General features: G+C 48.3%; 1 protein-coding gene across 1 annotated transcript in view; it reads left to right on the forward strand.

Annotated features, from left to right (window-relative positions):
- Positions 1–963: 963 nt before the first annotated feature.
- LOC107106710 (dual oxidase 2-like) overlaps positions 964–23,194 on the forward strand; it is a 90,177-nt gene continuing 67,946 nt past the window's right edge. The window contains exon 1 of the mRNA XM_015406891.1: positions 964–1,015. Coding sequence (XP_015262377.1) covers positions 964–1,015 — 52 coding nt within the window. The remainder of the gene's footprint in view (positions 1,016–23,194) is intronic.

Consider the following 23,194-nt stretch of genomic DNA (forward strand, 5'->3'; position numbering starts at 1 on the left):
GGCCCAAGTTTCACCAGCTCAAGCTCAGACTTCATCGCACACTCACACACACACACAGATTTGTGCAGCTCCCAACCCCATTCAGTTGGATCCACAAATCAAATGCAGCAACTCGGAAGGAATGTGTTGACTTTGTGCGGGTTTTGTTCCGGCGCTTGGGAAGAGACGCACACACCTCTTTGTGACTCATACCTGGCGATTATTTCAAAATTTATTAATGCAACATTTTATATATAGCTACATATTTCTCCCCCCCCCAAAAAAAAATCTACACGCTTCCTGATTCTTTTGTACACAGGGTGTGTTGCCCATGGCGAAAGCTATGTGCTTTTCAACAAGGCCTGCGTGACCAAAATGGGACCACAAAGTCGGAATTGTGTGGCTTCCATTAGCTTCTAAAACCATATCTTTAGATGTAGGGGTAAGAGAGCTATCCATACATTTCAAGAATATGTCATTTAGATATTTATACCCCAGTGTTCTCCCCGATAGAGACCCAAAGAAGCTTATAATATTATTTCCCCCTTCTCCATTTTAAGACCCAGTTTGGTGTAGTGGTTAAGTGCGCGAACTCTAATCTGGGAGAGCCAGGTTTGATTCCCCACGCCTCTACTTGTACCTGGCTAAATGACCTTTGGCAAGCCATAGTTCTGGCACAGCTGTTCTTGAAAAAGAACAGTTTCTGTCAGAGCTCTCTCACCCCCACCTACCTCACAGGGTGTCTGTTCTGGGGAGGGAAAGGGAAAGGAGTTTGTAAGCCGCTCTGAGACTCCTTTGGGTAGTGAAGGGCGGGGTATAAATCCAATCTCTTCTTCTTCTTCTTATCTTACAATGACAACCCTGTGAGATAGGTTAAGATGAGAGACAGTGACTGGCCCAAGGTCACCCAGCAGGCTTTCACTGCCAAGTGGGAATTTGAACCCGGCTCTTCGAGATCTTAGTCAACACCTCTGTTACCCCACAATGGCCAAAGCAAATGGTTTTGCTGAGAAAGACTGCAAGAAAGAGATCAACGGTGAAGTTCTGAGCAGAGTTATGCTTTCTTAAAACCATTAAAGCACTGTTAACATCAGTGGTAGTGTGCTGGATAACTACAGGAGCCATGCACCATTTTGGAACCTATGGAATTCGTGGCTACCAAATTCTATGCATGTATGAAGTTTAAGACAGCAGTTCTGCTAGATCCGAGGGCCAGAGGTGCAGTCCAGTAGGGTGGACAGCGATGTAAATGAGAAAACATTTTTGATCGGAGAGAAAAACAAGCCAGGCTGGGCCTGTGCCAGGAAGAGGAGACAGAAGGACCAAAACATCCTTGTTGGGTGAAGGTGACAGTATGGCAGGTTGCCATAAAAAAGCAAATAAAGTCATTACTGAAGGGGAGGGAAGGCGACATGGTATAGCCTGATCTTTTCCGATCTCAGAAGCTGAGCAGGGTTAGTCCTTAGAAGGGAGACCACCAAGGAAGGCTCTGCAGAGGAAGGCCATGGCCAACCACCTCTGCTTCTCACTTGCCCTGAAAGCCCCTTGCTGGGAGAAGCTAAGCAGGGTTAGTACTTGGATGGGAGACCACCAGGGAAGGCTCTGCAGAAGAAGGCAAAGGCAAATCACCTCTCCTTCTCTTTTGCCTTGAAAGGCCCTTGCCAGGGTCGGCTCAAATCATCTGAAGCTTGACAGCATTTTACATACACAACCACTGGAGCAGTACAGATAGTGCCTTTGTAAAATAATACACACAGATAGCTCCAGTGTGTTGTAGTAGTTGGAAGGTCAGGTTAGCAATCTGGGAGAGTTGAGTTCGAAACCTTGCTGTGCCACGCAAGTTTACTGGGTGACCTAGGGGCAGTCGCTCTCTCTGCTTTAGGTCCCCACTGGAGAGAAAAGCGGGGTATAAATATCTAAATAAATCAACGAGATGGAGCATAATTATTCTGGAGAGGATAAGAGAAGCCAGGTAGAAATATCGAAGTAAATAAGATAAGGCTTAATTATTCTGGAGAGGATAAGATGATAGCTTGCAGATTACAAGAAGAATTATCATTTTAAGATCTACTAACATAGGGTTGGAGTTAATATCATAGCCTGAGGAAGCATTATAAGAATTGAATGCAATTATCTCCTTGACTGATTTTAGAAATCCCTGTCAGGGGAACCGAGCAAAGGGAGCAGCCGTGTTGTTTTGAAGCAGTAGAGCAAAGTCTGAGTCCAGTTGCACCTTGAAGGCCAACAGAGTTTTATTCAAGGTGTGAGTTTTGGTGTGCAGGCACGCTTCATCAGATACATTGGAATGGAATTACAGATCACAATTGTCTATATAGAGGGTGACCTGTTAAATTAGCACGCAAAACAGTGAAGATTTTTTTTTAACAGATAAAAAGAATGACAAGCTTGGTTTCTGGTTATCTTCTGTTTGGGTTCAACTGAGTGGAAAGATCAACACAGGTAATAAATATGTCAGAACTGGAGGCTGATGTGCCCAAAATGGTGAGAATCCAGTTGTTAGATCCCATCCATCTCCTTTCTAGCATGGCGGCAAACTTTAAAGTATTTTCCTCGTCCCCAGAATAGAGAATTACATCTAAATCTACCATTCCAAACTACAGTACATATTCCAAGCAGACGTTGTCCCATTTACAGACAGATGAGAGGTCAGGGAACTAATATTCCCAAGCATGCTGGGGCCCGATTCCGCTCAGGAGCAGTTACAGGGGAGCAGGAGAACCCTTTGGAATAGCAGTTGCACCAGATCACTCCTGTGCTGTTGCTGGCTTCTTTTCCCACAGACTCAGGTACGGTCATGGTGCCACTTCAGTCTGTGAACCTAACTAGTGACATGCTTTGCCCGAAAGGCTGACCATCTTAACTGACTGTCAGAAATGCAAGAGAAGAAATCTGCAGGGAAAAGAAAGGGACTGTTGGTTGGCAAGCTCAAGCTCTTCTACGTGCACTCAACTAGCACCTCTTTAATTTCACATACGTGCATTAGAATTTGGAGGGAGATGGCATTTCTAGACTTCTGGGAATGGTGGGATGAAATCAGTGCTTCCCAGGTAACTTCTCAGAACACTCACGAGGGATTTTGACGATTCATTTGGGTTCTCCGTCTTGGGAATACACTCTCACGATAGGGTTTCGATGGGCAGCTGCTCAGCTGTGGGAAATGTTTAGTCTTTGCATTTTCAGGAAAGGCTGCTTCACTTTGAAGGTCTTGTCTGCCACTGGCATTCTTAGGCATTTGCTAGGCAGCCCATCTGAATCTTGTGTTTGGGAAAGACTAAAAAATCCTTTTTGGAGTGGCTTTGTGGCCTCAGGGGGTCTTCGTTGCAGGGAAGATATATCTGCAGGGCTATTTTTGGGCAGGAACGCACAGGAACGGAGTTCCGGCTGGCTCCGTGGGTGTGGCTGGATGACCACACTTCTGGTAACATGGGGGTGCGGCTTAATATGCTAATGAGTGGTGCAGTCAGGGGTGTAGCCTAATATGCGAATGAGTTTCTGCTTCTGGGTGTGGCCTGTTATGCTAATGAATTCCTACTGGGCTTTCTCTACAAAAACAGCCCTGTAAATATCTGTATGTGTCTTCAGGCCCATAGCACTGGTGGGGCTTTGGGGGGCTCTGTCCCTTTTCTTAAAGGCACAGCCCCACAAAATTTTTTCCTGTAAATGCTTTCCCCCAATCGTTTTAGAACATTTTTTAAAAGGTGTGCACTCCTTTAAGCAGAGTGGGCTACTGTAGTTGGCTAATACCTGCACTGAGCAAAGGGGTTGGAGCAAGTGACCTCTAGGATCCCTTCTGTGTCGAGAAACTGGTCTTTTTAAAGAGAGTTTTCCTGCCTCGGTGTTAGCTTTCTTGACTATAGAAGTCATCACCCCCTCCTGCCAGCTTGTTAACAGAATCGGCTAGAAGAAGTGATTAACTTGCAGCAGCTGCAAACTGTCATCTAAACTGGTTGACAGCTTGCAATTTAGAGATCTATCCTGGTAACAGCTTTCTGTTGGCTAAATGGCTTTTCTTTATGCACTGAGAATTTCAGCTCCACCAGAGAAAAATTTGCCCCACAAATCACAAAATCCTGGCTGCATGCCTGCATGCCTTCCATGAAATATCCTTGCCTGCTTCCTAGTCGTTTTGAGCTTGCATCTGGCAGGGAAACAGTCACTCAGGTGACCAAATTGGGTTATGAACTGCAGCATCCCCTACCCAGTCCGGTGTCAGAAGAAAACCGGTCTGCATTTCCTGCACGCAGAGCAGCCGTGCCACAAATATGGGGGGAAACCCAGCTTTTCATCTACCTTTTTCCTGTCCAGAGAGAAAGTGAAAAAACCTGTTTCCCTTCTTTTATATTCCCCTCTACTCTGCACTTCACACTGATCAGTTGTGTCATGGCCCATTCCATTCCCTGCCCCGTTCCTGCAGATAACCTGAGTTCTGGGAATCCCACTCAGCGATCCAGTTACGTCACAGCAAGGTAGCGAAGGACTGATTCACAAGAGCGTTGCATACGTAGGAAGGTCCCTCCATGGTGGCTGCGTGGGGAGAGCGGGATTTTAACACACTGATCTTGTGAATGTGTTGGTGGGCCATGTGAATGCAGTCTCCTGGCAGACAGCTGTGCAGCACCTCAACAGATCACGGTGACAAGTGTTCCCTCTAAGCTGAGTTAGTGTGAGCTAGGTCACAGTTTTTTAGCCTCCGGCTCACACATTTTTTTTTGTCTTAGCTCACGAAGGATGGCTCCAGAGCAAACTAATTTACGCAGTGGCTAAATCGCTTGCTCAGAACTTTAATACCGGTAGCTCACAAAGTAGAATTTTTTCTCACAAGACTCCACAGCTTACAGGGAGCATTGACGGTGACCTCTGCTCACACAAAACCAGTTCAGAATCATGTTCTTTCTTTTTTTTTTGAAGGGTGGGAATGCAGTTTAAAAAAAAAAAGTTTGCAAACAACAGAACTGGAGAAGAGCAATGTTTGTCTGCTGCATTCTTGGTGGGGAATGAAAAGGGTTTTGTCTGAGCTGCCACTCACAAAGCATAGAAGGAGGAAGAAAAAGAACTTGGAATTGAGACCGGGAAAAAGGAAAGAGCCTCCGTTGTTACCACAACCAGGAAGGGGAAGAGAATAACCATCTTCTGGTGTTTCCCAAGGCTGTTTCCTGCGTCCCCTCAAATATTTTCCCCATCTGATTCATTGTTTGGATCTCTAACAACGTTTCCAGGCTGGTGACCTTCAGCACTACTGACCTTCTTGGGTAAACAAGGGTCAGGTCACAAATGATGCTGACGGATCTATCTTCCTTGAGCTTTTCTATCCCATCGTCTCTCTTAGGAGCTCATGGTGTTGTTTGGGGTTTAAAGGAGTAAAGATGGGTTCTACAGAACTCATTTCCCCCTGTTAGAATGACAATAAGAAAGCAGGGAGCCCAGTTTCAATTAGTGAAACTGAGCAGAGGTTGAAGAGTTAAATCCCCCCTCCCTTCCCTGCACAGCCCAGAGGCAAATTGAGGCTGCAGCTTGTGTGTTCTTCATCTGGTCTGTCTGAGCCCTTAAGACTCCAGATTGCTTTTTCTATTGTTTCCTTCCAAACGGTTTCTCCTTTCTTAAAACAGATCTCCTCCCCACCTTCATTCTCCTCCTTCACTCTCATTTTCACTTCTAGTAGATAAGTATATGGTTGCGGTCTGGTTCCTATAAATTGTGAGTGTCACTACAGGTTGGCCTCAGCTGAAACAGGATGAGAGTGGGGAACTTGAAAAAAACACACATCACATGCTAATAGTCCTTAATAGCACTGCAGATGTTTCTTCAACTGAACATCGCTTTCTCTCTCTTCTTGTTCAAGGACACCTCAGGGCTTGAATGGGGTGATACCACTGTTTCCTCTAAGCTGTGCACATGAGCGGCCGCTCATTAACCCAGGAAGCCCCGCTTATTTATTTATCTATTATTAATTCAATTTTTATCCCGCCCTCCCCACTGCAGGCCGGCTCAGGGCGGCTTACATTAAGGATTAAAAATATAAAACACCAACATACCAAGTTATAGCTCACAATAAATAGAATATAATAAAAATAAAGTGCTGGTAGCAATAACAACCCGGTGGCCATGACAGATGTTCCCAAAAAATGGTCCCAGTCGGCATCCAGCATAGTTAGTATTATTCAGTTCAGTTAGTATTGTTGATGTCGATTGATGTTATTGGTGTTATTAGTGGTGGCTCCTAGTCGAAGGCCTGGTGGAAGAGCTCCGTTTTACAGGCCCTACGGAACAGTAAAATGTCCCGCAGGGCCCTGATGTCCTCCGGGAGCTCATTCCACCAGTGTGGAGCTGCCACTGAGAAGGCTCTCGCCCTGGTAGAGGTCAGTCTGGTGTCTTTCGGTCCAGGGAGGACCAAATGGTTTTGCGACCCTGACCTCAGTGCTCTCTGGGGGACATGTGGGGAAAGGCGGTCCTTCAGGTAGGCAGGCCCCAGGCCATATAGAGCTTTAAAGGTCAAAAACAGCAGCAGTCTGGAGCCGCACAGGGTCTTGCACTGCCCGCTGCCCATTTTAAGATTACAGCAGTTATATTCTGCTCAGGGTGTGAACTGCTCTGTGCAGGAGGGGGAAAAATTAGAGGGAACATTAGGTGACAGGCCTCCTGTAGAGGGGAAAGGAGATATTAGGGTTACCAGGTCCGATTGTCCTGGCTATAAGGGGTTGGAGGGAGCGGTCCAGAAGTGGGGGCGGGACAATGTTGCTGTGCGTGACGTTGTCCTTGTGATGACATCAGACAGAAGTGACGTCATCACACTGGGCATGTCACGCATTGACACTCTAACACTTTGGCTGAAACTCTATGGCTGCCATAGAGTTTTTGGGCAAAAGGCTTGAGTATTGACGCACAACGTCCCCGGCGTGATGACGTCACTTCTGTGTGACATCACTTCTGTCTGATATCATCGTTCTGACCACATCAACATGCGACAGTCCTCTTTGGGGGGCTGGCCGCTGCCAGATTGGAGCCCCAAAGTTTGGGGGATGCGCTGGCCAGACCAGGAGTCTGGCAACCCTAGGAGAGGTGCATATGTGTGCTAAGAAAACTGCAGTTTGGAAAAGAGGGAAGCTGAGAGCCAGGATGTTATAGCATCAGACTAGGATCTAGGACCCCGTGACTCAAATCCCCTCTCTGCCGTACAGTTTGCGGGACGATCTTGGACCAGCCGTTCTCTCTCAGCCCAGCCTACCTCACAGGGTTGTGAGGAAAAAGGGGAAACCCATGTCTGTTGCTCTGAGGTCCTTAGAGGAAAGGAAGGATAAAAATGTAGTAAAATTGTACTTCCAGTAGCCTCCGGGGCTCCCCCACCAAACCCGGCTAGTGCCAGCCCTGACCTCTGAAGCGCATCATTCTTCCCTTTCTTCCCTCCATCCGCTCAGCTGCTACATCCTGTTCTTCCCGTCTTGGTGAGGTCTATAAAATTCACCCTTTTCTCCCACTTGAAGCAACTATGAATTTTTCTTTGCTGTCTCAGCCAGGGATTGTGACACCCTTTTGCTTCGTCTTCCTCCTGCCCCTTTTCTCAAGCTTCTTGCCTCTCAGTTGCCTCATCAGGATCAGGTTACTCTTCTCTAGCTTGGTTTCCTCTTTTCTTCTCCTATTTTGTTCAACATCCTTCCACTGACCTTCAAAGGTCTTCATTCTACCGGTCTCCCGTGCATCTTTCTACGTTCTTCTCTCTGTGACTTGTCTCACTCTAGTCAGGCGTCCTCACTCACCCTGAACCCAAAATGGCTCCTCAGTCCCTTTCGTGTTCCCCATGACATGAATGCTCTACTTCCTGGCTTCATTGGGCTCCCACACTGGTGCGTTTATATACCTCAGAGCAATGTTCCCTCTAAGCTGTGGAGTCTCGTGAGCAAAAATCCTACTTTGTGAGCTCCTGGCATTAAAGTTGTGAGCGAGCAATTTGGGTACTGCGTAAATTAGTTTGCCCTGGAGCCACCCTTCCTGAGCTAAGACAAAAATGTGTGAGCCGGAGGCTTAAAAACTGTGAGCTAGCTCACACTAACTCAGCTTAGAGGGAACACTGCCTCAGAGGTCCCCAACTTTTTAGAAAGTGTGCAGGGCCAGGTGGGGCTTTTGCTTCTGATTGGCCACTGGAGATTTTTAAAAACATGGCTTTAGCGGCAGCTGCCGCCACAGAACAAGGATCTTCAGTGTGTGTGATTGAAGGTAAGCTGTGGCAGCCATTTTGTAGCTGGCTGTGCCTCCTGCGGTGGCCATTTTGCGGCTATGCGCACCTCACGGTGTCAGAAGTCTGAGTGTGCCCCTAGTCTCAAAAGGTCTGGGGACCTCTGATATACCTGATTTTTAAAAATTCACATCTCCATTCTGGTCTTTAACAGATCACCTTCCTTTTCTGTTAGGGCTGCCAGCACAAAGTGATGACATCACCCAAAAAGTATGTCATTGCATTGGGGACATCGTGGCGGTGTGTGTGTGAGACACTGTTTTTGGGCATAACGATGGGGGTTTTTTACCTTAAAAACCATAGAGTTTGCCTAAAGAGTGTCAGCATGATGACGTCACTTCCAGGTGACATCATCGTGTCTGGGACGTTGCCCGGTGACATCCCTGTTAGGGGGTGGGGCCTCCCCTGTTAGGGGGTGGGGCCTCCCCTGTTAGGGGGTGGGGCCTCCCCCACCAGCCAGCTGGCCAGTGGTGGATTGGAGCCCCCAAAAGTAGGAACTGGGGTCTAGCAACCTTATTTTCCATCCCGGTCTCTTTTCTTTGTGTATCTTGTAAGCCTGGGGAGAGAGAGGCTGTGTCTGATTTTCATTTTGTACAGAGCACCTAGTCCAGGGATTCTTAACCAGGGCCATACCATTCCCCCCTTCCAGGAGGAAAGCCAGCGTGGTGTAGTGGTTGTACTAGGATCCGGAAGGTACCTACTTTGCCAAGGCAGCTTGCTAGGTGAACTTGGGGCAGGTGCTCTTTCTCAGTCAAACCGACCTCGCATGGTTCTTAGTAGGAATAAAAGAGAGGATGGGATAACAGTGTTGTATACCACTTTGGGCCCTCTACTGAGGAGATAAGTAGGTTATAAATAATCCATAAACAAATATCGGCCCCGGTCACACGGCAAAGTTGCCGTGGGAGAGGCACGGGAGTCCCGCAGATTTTCCAGGCGCGATCTCACCCCAACATCTGGGAAGCACAGTGCTCCCGTGGCGAACCCGTGGCTCCCCGCCGAAGGTGTGGAGTTAAAAACTAGTACCTACAAAGTACCAATTTCCTGAAACTGCTGGCCAAGGGCGGGCGTCTGATCGCGTTCCCGGTGGACTTACGTGGCATCCGGCGCCCGGCACTGTTCGTCTCCACAGGTTGCGCAACAGCGCCCAACAGCGCATGCGCACAAAGAGCGATTGCTAGTGCGATCGTGCGGCGTGGCTTCTGTGCCGTGCTGCAGGATACCCGTCTGATCAGCATTTCCTCCGAGCCACGGGACCTCGACCGGGACGTGTGCTCGGGCAGCCGCACGTTAGTTTCCTCCGGGGCAATTAGCCACGCCCCCCCCCGCGCACGATTTCCGGCCCGTGTGACCGGGGCCATCTACAACTCTTGAATGGTGTTCAGAACTCTGGGGAGCAAGTGGGGTAAGGTTGCCAGCCTCCAGGTCGGAAAATACCTGGAGCCTGAGGAGGGCGGGGTTTGGGGAGGAGAAGGACTTCCATGGGGTACAATGCCATAGAGACCGCCTTCCAAAGTGGCCATTTTCTCCAGGTGAACTGGTCAGTCACAGAACTGTGTGATCTAACTGAGCAGCAGCTTATGTAAGATCGTTATGCTTCTGTTTCCTTCATTTTGTGGGAACAGAATGATTTCTTTAAAAGAAAAACAATACTGTAAGCATGACCTCAGAGCTGGTTCAGAAGCGAAAGTTGCCGAAAGGTGAAGGCCACTAAACACGCATGGGAATGGATGATATGTTAGATACCGTGCTGAGTAGTCCAGTGAAATCTCCCAACAGGATGAACAGTGGCACAAATCTGGGAAGAGTTCTTGACCTGTGCTGCATGATGACACATGAAGGTTTGCTATCTGACAGTATTCTCACACCCTAGACAGGAAAGCCGTAGAATGAATTGGACTTAAAGAGGGATACCATGTTTTATATAATTAAGAACGCAATCCTAAATAGGTCTGCTCAGAATCCTAGACTGCACTGTAAACAGGCTTAACTATATTAAGTATTTAAATCTTTCTCTAAATTAATGATCTCCGCTGTGAAATAATCATATAGGGTAAGGGTCCCCATATGTTAAAACAAGACACGGATGCTCAGACTTGGTCATTTACAGTGTACTTCTAACCAGAGTTAAACTCTTCTAAGCCCATTGACTTCTATAGGCTTAAGAAAGGTAGAACTCTGATTTGGATTGCACTGTCAGGCGCTTAAGGAAAAAGCCTAATATTCCTAAAATGTGTGAATCTTATGAAAAGAATGTACATTCTCCAAATATCGTGATGCTCAACAAATCTTTCCAGTGTTACTGTGGGGAGAGTGGATTGAAGTCCATGCCAGACCTGTCAAATGATCCAGCCTTGCATCTTTTTAGGTCAATAACGGAATGCCTAGAAGTGAGCCTTTAGTCCGACACTATAGGAGATTTTTAAACTGCCTTCACATTCCATTTTAGTAACTGGTTGCTAATGGTTTTTTTGGTCACCTAGGGATCAGTTGTAATAGTGGGCAGGGCTATTTTTGGGCAGGAACGCACAGGAATGGAGTTCCGGCGTGGCTTCCAAGTTGGCCACACCCAGCAGGAACTCATTAGCATAATAGGCCACACCCAACAGCAGAAACTCATTAGGATTGGCTACATTAGGGGTGTGTGGCCTAACATCCAAAGGAGTTCCTGCTACAAAAAAGCCCTGGGTTTTGGCAACAAACAAGGTAAACAGAATAAGAAGCAAAAGGTGGGTGTGGCTGGATGAGCACACGTCTGGTAACATGGGGGTGTGGCCTAATATGCCAATAAGCTGTGCTGTCAGGGGTGTGGCCTAACATGCTAATGAGTTTCTGCTGTTGGGTGTGGCCTATTATGCTAATGAGTTCCTGCTGGGCTTTTTCCACAAAAAAGGCCCTGGTAGTGGGAAATCTCCAGCCGCTACATAGAGGTTGACAGATGACAGAGATTTTTTTCCCTGGAGAAAATGGCTGCTTTGGCGGGTGAATGTTACAGCATCATACCCTGCTGAGGCCCCTCCCCTCCCCAAACCCCACCCTCCCCAGGCTCCAGCCCCCAAAATCTCCGGGTATTTTCCAACCCAACAGAGATGGCAACCCTTAAGTGGGGGTTATTTGTGATTTTAGAAATCCCTTTAGCTTCTGACAGCCTGCACAGTCCGCTGGAGTCCTAGATTTCTCCCCCAGATCCTTAAAAATAGAGCAATACACATCAAATAGAAATACTCATCAAATAGAAATCCAACCTCGCTTGTGGAGTTGGCTGCCGATAGGCTTCCCAAGTCCCCCCGGGGGGCGGGGAAACCTCCGCCCCAGAGGCCCATTCCCCGCCGCCGCTGGATCGGGCCCCAGGGGGAACTCCTCCCCGACGTGCACGTCACCCGGAAGTGACGCAACCATGCCGGGCATGCTGGGGGCGGGGCCACGGCCATCCAAGGGAAAACTCTATGGTTTTCCCTCGTACGGCCGTGGCCCCACCCCCAGCGTGCCTGGTGTGGTCACGTCACTTCCGGGTGACATGCGTGCGGTGCGCACACTAGACGCCGGCCGGGAGCCCCCCGCTCCCAGTGAAGATCGACTTGGCAACCCTAGCTGCCGACCATCAGGAGCAAAGATCTCATGGCGTGTATGCCTACGATCTGGGTACTGGATGTGCATGTCATAAATATAATGATACAAAGAGTCTTGTCTGAAAGGCTGTTGTGATATTCTAAATTTTTTTTAAAAAAAATGAGGCTTGGGATATATTTAATTGTAATATTGCATAGTTGGTGGGTGGTAGTGGATTGAAGGAAGGAATTCTCCCCCTCTCTTTTGAGCATAGGGTTGCCAGCTCCAGATTGGGAAATACCTGGAGATTTTGGCAGCGGAGCCCGAGGAGGGCGGGGTTTGGAGAGGGGAGGGACTTCAATGGGGTATAACGTCATAAAGTCCACCTTCCAAAGCCGCCATTTTCTCCCCAGGGGAACTGATCTCTGTCACCTGGAGATCAGTTGTAATAGTGGAATACCTCCAACCCTCAGGGTTCCCACCCTCCAGATGGGGCCTGGAGATCTCCGGCTTTTACAACTGATCTCCAGCTGACAGAGATCAGCTCCCCTGGAGAAAAGGGCTGCTTGGGAAGGCGGTCTCTATGGCCTTGTACCATACTGAGGCCCCTCCCCTCCCCAAACCCCGCCCTCTCCCGGATCCACCCCCAAAGTCTCCAGGTATTTTGCGACCCAGACCTGGCAACCCTAACCTGGAGGCTGGCAACCCTCTCTGGGCACTTTTTAAGCGGAGAAGTTAGAATTTCAGTATTCCGAAGCTACCCGAGTGCTGCTGCAGCTGTTTTTGGCGATTGTGCGCTCAGCCGTGCAGCCTCTCCAACTGGAGCGTTTCGCGTGGCTTTCCGAATCTTGAAATCAAAACAAAACAAAGCGGGCAATTACCGGCAGGGTTACGTCTCCTTCCCTCCACAGTAATAACTACTTAACAGTTTGTTTTTCTCTCTGCTCCTGCCTTTCAGTCTTCCTTTAGAGTTAGGTTAGGTGTTTCCTCTTCTCTGTCCACTCTAGGTAGATTGACCAGCCTCCAGGTGGGGCAAACGTAGAAAAACACCGTATTATAACAAAACACTCAATACGATTATGCTACTATTTCTTCATATATTGATTAAAATCATATACTTAAATACAATAGAGACCCTAGTGTATTTTATTCATTACAGTACAAAACCCTAAAGAACATTATCTAGTAGAAAAGTCCACAGCTGCAGAGACAGGTTCCAATGCTGTAGACTATCTTGCTTTCTGATAGGGCTGCCAACGGGGGGTGGGTAAACCCCCGCTTTGGAGGCCCGATTTCCACCACTGCGGAATCGGGCCCTGGGGGGAACCCCGCCCCCTGAAGCGCAGCGTGGCTGCGTCACAGGAAGTGACGCAACCACGTAGATCACGTTGGGGGCGTGGCCCCAGTCGTCGGAGGGAAAACTCTATGGTTTTCCCTCCAACGATTGGGGCCACGCCCCAAACATGCTCTACGTCGTGCGTCACTTCCTGTGACGTTCTGGCGGCGCGTCCCTCGGCAGCTCCTGGACCCCGGCGACGCTCCCTCGCCGGTGAGTCCAGTCGACTTGGCAACCCTACTTTCTGATGAGAGACTGATGAGCGATGCAGCAGTGGTCAGTGATGAGAGACGCAGCAGGCTGTTATGCTTCCCAGGAAGAAATACAGCAAGCATCAAAGCAACACGCCTCCCAGGCAAAACTTGCGCGTTTCGAGAGATTCTTCTTCAGGCAAAATTATTTTTCCTGGAACCAGAGCTCACAATGCTACAATGCACATGTCAACAATTCTATAGAAGGCTTCTCCGGGGTATTTAAGTATATGATTTAAATCAATATATGAAGATAGTATTGTGTGTTTTGTTCTAACTTGGTGTTTTCCTATGTTTGCTCAACCGTGCCGTGTTCCCCGTGTGTTTGGTGCTTGAGCCTCCAGGTGGGGCCTGGAGAGCTCCCAGAATTACAACTGATCTCCAGGCTACGGAGATCAGTTCCCCTGGAGAAAAATGGCTGCTTTGGAGGGCGGGCTCTCTGGCATTATACCCTGCTGAGGCCCCTCCCCAAAGCCCACACTCCTCAGGCTCCACCCCCGCCCCCAAACCCCTGGAATTTCCCAACCAAGAGCCTGACTCTAGGGCTGGAAGGCCTAATCTGTTCTCTTAAATTGGAAGGAAGCAAGAAACTGCAGTGGTCCTAGCTTCTCTTTTGTCCCCCCAAAATATAAGAACATAAGACTCACCATGCTGGATCAGACCAAAGGTCCTTCTAGTCCAGTTTCCTGACTCTAGCTAGGGTTGCCAGCTCTGTGTTGGGAAATACCTGGAGATTTGCGGGGTGGAGCCAGGGGATAGCAGAGTTTGGGAAAGGGAGAGACCTTTGCAGGGTATAATGCTATAGCGTCCGCCCTCCAAAGCAGCCATTTTCTCCAGGGGGACTAGTCTTGGGCATCTGGAGTTCATTTGTAATAATGGGAGATTTCCAAGTACCACCTGGAGGTTGGCAACCCTAATTCCAGCTGTGGCTGCCGGGAAGGCCACAACCAAGCCCCACAAGACAACAGTCCTTTGCTGTTGATTGCTAGCAGGCCCATAATTGGGTGGGGCTTTGGGGGGCTCTGCCCCCTTTCTTAAAGGCACAGCCCCACAAGAATTTATCCTGTAAAAGCTCTTTTCAGTATTTTAAAAACATTTTAAAGGTGTGTGTTCTTTTAAGCAGAGTGGGGTGCTGTAGTTGATGAATTCCCACACTGAGCAAAGGGGTTGGAGTAGGTGACCTCTAGGATCCCTTCCACTTCTTTGTCAAGAAACTGGTCTCCTTTAAGAGAGTTTTTCTACCTGTTAGCTTTCTTAACTATAGAAGTCATCACCCCCACCTGCCAACTTGTTAACAGAGTTGTTGCCTAGGCTGGCAGAAGTGATTAACTTGCAGCAGCTGAGAACTGTCATCTAAAGTGGTTGGCAGCTTGCAATTCAGAGATCTATCCTGGTAACAGCGTTCTGTTGGCTAAATTGCTTTTCTTTCTGCGCTGAGAACTTCAGATCCACCCGAAAAAAATTTGCCCCACAAACCACAGAATACGGGCCTGTGTCAGCCAGCTGCCATGTTTTGCTTGTTCCCGTCTCTGATCCTGGCTTGCTCGCTGCTCTGCCGCTTGCTGTAAACAGTGCTAGGGAGACCGTGAGAGCCATTCTAATCTAATAAAGCATAACGCTTCCTTGGAAACGTGTGTGGAGATTTACTTGCCGCTGAACCTGACAGCCTGGCTGCTAGCCACCATTGGACAGTCAGATGCATTCTCTGTCCTATTTGGCGGTCACGGCTAATACCCAGCAACAGATGCATCCTCCATAAATCCATCCACGCCTTCTTACATCCATCTAAGCCAGTGGCCATTACTGTGTGCTCTGCGACTGCAAGTGAAGCGGTCCATCCTTTTGTCTCGTCTTCAAAGTAAAGCAGTACTTCCTTTCAGGGCTTTTTTTGTAGAAAAAGCCCAGCAGGAACTCATTACATAATAGGCCACACCCAATAGCAGAAACTCATTAGCATATTGGGCCACACCCCTGACAGCACCACTCATTAGCATATTAGGCCACACCCCCACGTTACCAGAAGTGTGCTCATCCAGCCACACCCACCTTTTGCTTCTTATTTTATTTACCTTGTTCGTTGTCAAAACCCAGAGCTTTTTTTGTAGCAGGAACTTCTTTGCATGTTAGGCCACACACCCCTAATGTAGCCAACCCTAATGAGTTTCTGCTGTTGGGTGTGGCCTATTATGCTGATGCGTTCCTGCTGGGCGTGGCCAACTCAGGACCCAGCCGGAACTCCGTTCCTGTGCGTTCCTGCCCCAAAATAGCCCTGCTTCCTTTTGTCTGTCTTTAATTTATCGCCATTCGGTTTCCTAGTATTATGGGAGAGAGAGAGAAAGGTCTGTTTCAGTTCACTTTCTCTGTGCTGCACTTAGATGTGTGGAGCTCTGTTACACTGCCCACTCCTTTCTCTCCTTCCTGAAATACCCCCCCGTTTCATATGGAAGTCAGGTCACCACCCTCTAGGTGGCACTCGGAGAACTCGTGCTATTACAGTTGATTTCCAGACAACCAAGATCAGTTCCTCTGGGGATAGGGCTGCCAGCCTCCAGCTTGTGGCTGGAGATCTCCTGGGATTACATCTGATGTCCAGGTGACAGAGGTCAGTCCCCCTGGAGAAAAGGGCTGCTTTGGAAGGTGGACTCTTTGGTGTTGCACCCCATTGCCATGGACACCCTCTGGTCCCCCCGAGTTGTTGTTCCTGGCTGCCACTCCTGGAACCCCTGAACAACTCCCCAAACCTGTTTACGGGTGACTTCTCAAGGTGGGATTTGCACACAGCAGACCGAACCTTTTAAAAATGAATTCAGGTCTATTAAGTTACTAAAATATATCAGCTACTCAGCACAGTCTCATCAGGCTAATAAGAAAATAAGGACGCTATCTTTTCTAACTAATACATTACCTGCTGAAGCCATTCAGTTCTCACATTTACTCAGAATTAAACTTTTGTTGGTCTTAAAGGTGTCGCTGGACTCCCACTTGGTCCTCACATCTGTTGTTAACTCTTTTATTATCTGTTTGCTAATTTGCTGCTATTCACAAATCTTACCAACTGCATTATTCCAATCGTAGCTGTTACTTAATGCATCTTGACTCTAATTAGCCCTTCCTGGCCACTATCTCCCCCCCACACACCTATATGTAATGCCCGAGGCAATCCATTTCAGTGTATCTGAAGAAGTGTCCATCTATAAATGCGAAGTCTCTCAGTTCTCGCTTATAACCAGATAGGGTTGCCAAACCCCCCCCCCCCGGTTTGGGGGGGAGTTCTCCCGCCGCAGGCCAGAGGGCTGGCGGGGGAAGCCCCACCCCCCAACACCCACAGCCACCCATCTCTCTCCCTTTAAGTGTGTGCAACCCGTGTTTCATCCCAAGCGCGAACTCCGCAAGCTTGCAGGGAAAAGCCAGCTTCGTTCTTAAAAGGGAAACGCCGGCTGCCGGCTACTTTAACTGCAGGGAACTGCCGTTTCTGGAGATCGGGCGCACGGGTGGGGTGGGGGGCGGCAGACGTCCCCAACGTGACGTCATCACAATTGGGGATGCCCCATCCCCTCCAGGAACACCCCCAAAGCCCCCCACTGGGGGTGGAAGATGGACTTGGCAACCCTATACCCAGAACAGAACTTGGTTGTTCTTGGAGGTGGCACTGGACTCAGTTCTCACATCTGTTTGTTAACTCTTGTATTTGTATGCCGATCTGCTTTCATTCACAGGTCTGACCAGCTGCTTTAATCCAATCTCAGCTATACTTATCACCCAGTTACTTATGCATATTGACTCTAACTAGCCCTTCCTGGTAACTAACCCTCCCCACCTGTATGTAAGGTTTGAGGAAACCTGTTTAAACATACCTGATGAAGAAATGTGCATGCAAACAAAAGTTTATACCCAGCATTAAACATCGTTGGTCATAAAGGTGCCACTGGACTCAAACTTTGTTCTATTTCATACCTGCATCACAGATGGCAAGTCTCTCACAGGCAATGCTTCCTCTAAGCTGTGGAGTCTTGTGAGCAAAAATTCTACTTTGTGAGCAACTGGTATTAAAGTTGTGAGTGAGCAATTTGGCTACTGCATAAATTAGTTTCTCTGGAGCCCTCCTTCCTGAGCTAAGACAAAAATCTGTGAGCTGGAGGCTAAAAAACTATGAGCTAGCTCACACTAACTCAGTGTAGAGGGAACACTGCTTACAGGGTGAAAGCATTCTATCCACTGCAGCTGGTCATAACAAAGCATAACCTAGCATAAGCATACCATACCCTAGCAAAACCCTTATTATCCTATAACTCTCCATTAGAGCTCTTTGTCCTCTAGATTCAGGTGGTCTCTCCCTTCCAACCGTGGCCACCTTCTCAGGAACATTCCAGAAGATGCTAGCTTCTGCTCCTAATTTCCCCCTCCCGCAAAGTTATACAATTAAGCACAGGTTTTCTATGACATACCCAATCACTACAGGCCTCTGTCCGGCCTTGAAGGAGATAACACTGGTGGTAACAAGAGTGCTGAGATCACAGACACCTGTGAGCTCAACTAGGCCCTAGAATATTCTCATTAACCCCCGAGGAGAAATGAAGTCCCTCCCGTCCCCAAACCCTGCCCTGCTCACACCACAATCCCTGGTTAGGGCTGCCAGTTTGGTGTAGTGGTTAGGAGCATGGACGCTAATCTGGGGGAACCAGGTTTGATTCCCCACTCCTCCACATGCAGCTGCTGGGGTGACCTTGGGTCAGTCATAAGTTCTCTCAGGGCTGTTCTCTCAAGGGCAGTTCTCCAGAGAGCTCTCTCAGCCTCACCTACCTCACAGGGTGTCTGTTGTGGGGAGGGGAAGGGATTGTCAGCCGCTCTGAGACTCTTTTGGGTAGTGAAGGGCAGGGTATATATCCAGTCTCTTCTTCCTCTAGGTTTGTCAGATCCAGGTTGGGAAACTCTTGGAGATTTGGTGGGCGGAACCTGGGGAGGGCAGGGACCTCAGTGGGGTACAATACTGCGGAGTCCACCCTCCAAAGCATCCATTTTCTCAGGGGGAACTGTCGTCTGGTAATGAGCTGTAGTTCCAGGGGATCCCCAGGTCCCACCTGGAGGTTGGCAACCCTAGGGTATTTCTGGTAACCTACCTAGAGAAAAAGGCTGCTTTGGAGGGTGGGCTGTATGGCCTTATACCTTGCTGATATCCCTTCCCTTCCCAAACCCTGCTCTCCCTAGGCACCACACATCCCCAAATCTCCAGGAATTTCCCAACCTGGAGTTGGTAACCTTACAGACTGCCATCAGGAGGCCAGAACAGCTCTTCCCCTTAACCTCTCCATGCACATTGAACCGTTTTGCAAAGGTGTGGTGTATTCAATCTGACAATGTATGTATGTGAACTCACCCATTGAATCACCATATGAAGCTTTCATCCTGGGCTAGGATCCTAATCCCTCAAATGTAATTGGTAGCCCAGGAAGAGCTGACCAATCACCAACAGCCAGTTCCAAGAGCGGGAACTATTGTGATTGGACTTTATCCCTGCAACCTCATTGGTTGATATTGTATAATAGGGCATGGCTACATTAGCCGGGAGAGTTTAAAAGTAGAACAGCTTCAGTGTAAAAGCTGTTCTGGCTATTCATGTTGATCTGTTTGGAGTTGAGTTAGGAGTTGCTGAATAAAGCTGATCTTTTGCTGAAATCACTCTCTGGCTCTTTGTTAAGTTGCCGACTTAAGAAAAGGAAAGCTGTGGCGTCCACTCCCCTGCCGCCACTCCTCCATCCCCACATGTCTTTTAAATGTGTCTAGAGGGAATCCTTTCTGTGGGCATCATTTCAGGACTGCAGATAATTGTGCCCACAGTGAGGTGCCAGTGTTGTCATTCCCACTTACAGCTAATTACAGGAGAAAAGTCCCGCGTATAATTACTCGCAGATACAAAACTGAACAGGCAGGAATCGAACCAGCACAACACCTTTCAACTTTGCAGAGGCAGGCGTTGAACCCGCGTGCCCTTCAAAATGTATTTTGCTTAAGCTCAGGCAGGGTAAAAGGTTTGGGATGTGCATTTTTCTGCACAATGGTTAAAAACAAGCCATAAACTGACCGCACCGTGTGTTTTTCTTTCAAAATATACGGATCCAATTCCTAGGTGATAAACTTTTTATAGCTTTGTTATGCGATCCATGTTTACAACTTGTTTGTGTGAAATTGAGGCTAGGGATGCCAGCCTTCAGGTGGGACCTGGAGGTTCTCCAGAATTACAGCTCATCTCTGGACAACAGAGATCAGTTCCCCTGGAGAAAATGGCTGCTTGGGAGGGTGGACTCTGTGGCACCGTACCCCACTGAAGTCCCTGTCCTCCCCGGGCTCCATTCCCCAAATCTCCAGGAGTTTCCCAACCTGGATCTGGCAACCCTATCTTCCCTCCCCTGCTGATGGCCAGGAGGGACCTGGCAACCCCATGAGTAAGTTTTTTTCTGTCTCTCAGACCAGCCTACCTCACAAGGTTGTTGTGAAGCCATGTACTTCATCCTAGGTTTCATCGAGGAAGGGTGCAACAAAAATGCGGCTGATACTCTTTGCCTGTGTTTGTAGATTTAATGCATTTCTCCACTACTGTTCCGTCCAGACATCCAAGACTTTTTATAATTTAAAAATTTAAAAGATGAAACAATAAACAGTTGAAACTCTCTCGAGCCATTCTTGGCTGTTTCTTCAAGAACTGATCGTCTGAATTCCTCTGCCCTGGGTATCTCTTTTGCCTTCCCATTGGAACGCAGATCTTGAAAGCAATGCTCCGTCTATGCTGTGGAGTCTTGTGAGCAAAAATTCTACTTTGTGAGCTCCTGGCATTAAAGTTATGAGCGAGCGATTTGGCTACTGCATACATTAGTTTGCTCCGGAGCCATCCTTCCTGAGCTCAGACAAAAATGTCTGAGCCGGAGGCTAAAAAACTGTGAGCTGGCTCACAATAGCTCAGCTTAGAGGAAACACTGCTTGAAAGTATCCTGTGAGGTTTTTGGGCTCCGATTTAGCCCATTTCATTGGAAGAAATAAAGGTTTGTCCTAGAAGGGCGAAAACGAGCGAAATTAATTAACGAGTGAAATTAATTTCCAGAGCTGTAACAAGCAACTGTTCTCTTTCGGTTTTCAGAAGAAACAGCACTGGGAAATGCAGATGCTCCCCATGTGTAGAACAAGCATGCAGCCTACTGTCTTGTTCGGGTTTGTCCTGACGAGTTTGTGGCTCTCTATCGGTAAGTAAACCTTGATTTCCCCACCCAGTTAAGGATTCAGGGATGGTTTCCTGAGAGTGGAAAGGCCAAAGAGTTCTGGGACTTTTCAGTTTAGAAAAGAGACAACTAAGGTGGGACATGAGAGAAGTTTATAAAATTATGTGTGGAGTGGAGGTAGTTGACCAAGAGAAGTTCTTCTCCCTCTCCCAAAATGCTAGAACTCAAGGGAATCCAGTGAAGCTGCTGCAGTAAGTTCAGGATGGACCAAAGGAAAATACTTTACATGGAGAGTGATTAAAATGTGGAGTTCGCTGCCAGGGGATGTAGTGATGGCCGCAGGAATAAACAGCTTTCAAAGGGATAGAATCAAAGAGGAGAGGCCTATCGCTGGCTGCTAGCCACAGTGACTGAGGGGAACCTCCACATTCAGAAGCACTAAGCCTCTGAATCCCAGAGCCAGGAGGCAACCTCAGGGGAAGGCCTCGGCCTCTATGCCCTGCTGTTGGCCCTCCAGAGGAACCGGTTGGCCACTATGTGAGACAGGAGGCTGGGCTAGATGGACCCTCACTGGTCTGGTCCAGCAGGGCTCTTCTGATGTTCTTAGGAAGGCCTCAGCCTCTCTGCCCTGTTGTTGATCCTCCAGAGCAATTGGTTGGCTACTGTGTGAGACAGAATGTTGGTAGTTTGGAGAGCGAGCGTAATTCTGGTGGGTGAGGGTGGCGGAAGTTTTGAAAGTCTGAGGGAAAACTCGGTTACTGTAATGCCTTTATGATGTCCCTTTATAGCCAAGGGTTTGACACAATATAGCCTGACTGACGTGGGCCGAACTGATAAGGCCTGACACTGTGCCATAAAACCCTCCCCTTCCTCTATCTGTGAGCGGCTCAGTTTTGATACCACAACATCCACCGAAATATAACAAACTTCTGGGTTTCTAAATGATCTGTGAAAAAAGTGGTATATTTCCTTGTAGGGTTCCCCCCTCCCCTTTCTTTTCTTTTGCATTCAGTAGTGGGTGGTATTTATATTCATTATTCTGATGGCTGTCTAGCCAGTGTGGCGCAGTGATTAAGAGTGCGGGACGAGGTTCTGGGAGTCCCCAGGTTCGAACACCCACTCTGCCATGGCAGCTTTCTGGGTGACTTTGGGCCATTAGGGTTACCATTCCCCAAGTGGGGATGGGGGATCCCCCACTTTTGTGGGCTCCAATTGGTTGGCCCACTGGTCTGGTCCAGCAGAGCTCTTCTGATGTTCTTAGGAAGGCCTCGGCCTCTATGCCCTGTTGTTGGCCCTCCAGGGGAACTGATTGGCCACTGTGTGAGACAGGAGGCTGGACTAGATGGACCGCTGGTCTGATCCAGCAGGGCTCTTCTGATGTTCTTATGAAGGCTTCAGCCTCTATGCCCTGTTGTTGGCCTTCCAGAAGAACTGTTTGGCCCCAGTGTGAGACAGGATGCTGGACTAGGTGGACTATTGGTCTGATCCATCAGGGCTTATCTTCTTAAAAATGAGGGAGGGAGACTGAACCTTGTTGATACAAATGGTCACCAGTCATTTGAAAATATGACTTTGCAGCCTTACACTGAATCAGCCTATTGATCCGTATTGTTTGCTCTAACTGGCTGCAGCTCTCCAGGGTTTCAGGTCCCTTAAAAAGGTTTTTCCAGGACCAGCTCCCTGTTATTTATATCCAGCCTTTCTCCCCAACGGGGACCTCAAGCCGCTTCATCTTTCTGCTGCCATTTGGCTCGGAAATTTAAAAAAACGAAACAGAAAGATGTGACGTGTTGTTCCATAGGAGGCAGTTCTGATATCCATGCCTCCTGATTCAGCTACCATTGATGAGTGATGGCTTTGATATTTGGGGCAGGGTTTGGAGGCAGAGTGTGGGAATGAAATGCTGGAGCAACATGCCCCCCCACCCCCGGTTTTCCGTCTGTCTCGGGAAATCCGTTCACCTGCACTGCTTGCTGGGAGGGGTTGGCCCTATTCCCGAGCATCAAAAAATAAAGGTACAGCGGGTGGGTCAGGCTGTGCTTTGCTGATGTGCACCGTAAACCTGGCAGCGCAAGGGCCCTGCTGCATAACATTGATGGCGTCGAATGAAGCCACAGTACCTCTTGATGCAGTTCGCAAGGGGGAAGGGCTAGGAGAGCTCTTGTAACGGCAGGCGGAACTGCTGGATCTGGATTTTCCCAGCACTTAGACATTTCCCTTTTCTGGTAAGTAATTGCAGCCAGGTGTCTGGAGTTCTTTGTTTCTTCTTGGTTTCCCAGTCCTCATTATACATCTCCACAGTCTCCGTTAGCTTTCTGAGCCAGCCGTAGCGAGCCAGAGCCATTGATTTGCTAATGGAGGAGAGAACAATGTTGTAAGCTGCTTTGGTTCCCCACTGGGGAGGAAAGCAGGGTATAAATATTTAAGTAAGTAAGTAAATAAATGTGATTCAATCCCTCTTGAGTGAAGAGTATCTACAGATAGATAGATAGATAGATAGATAGATAGATAGATAGATAGATAGATAGATAGATAGGATTATCTCTCTCTCTCTCTCTCTCTCTCTCTCTCTCTCTCTCTCTCTCTCTATATATATATCTATATCTCTCTCTCTCTATCTCTC

This window comes from Gekko japonicus, unplaced genomic scaffold (genome assembly GCF_001447785.1).
Source record: "Gekko japonicus isolate JY-2015 unplaced genomic scaffold, Gekko_japonicus_V1.1 scaffold1207, whole genome shotgun sequence".
NCBI lineage: Eukaryota > Metazoa > Chordata > Lepidosauria > Squamata > Gekkonidae > Gekko > Gekko japonicus.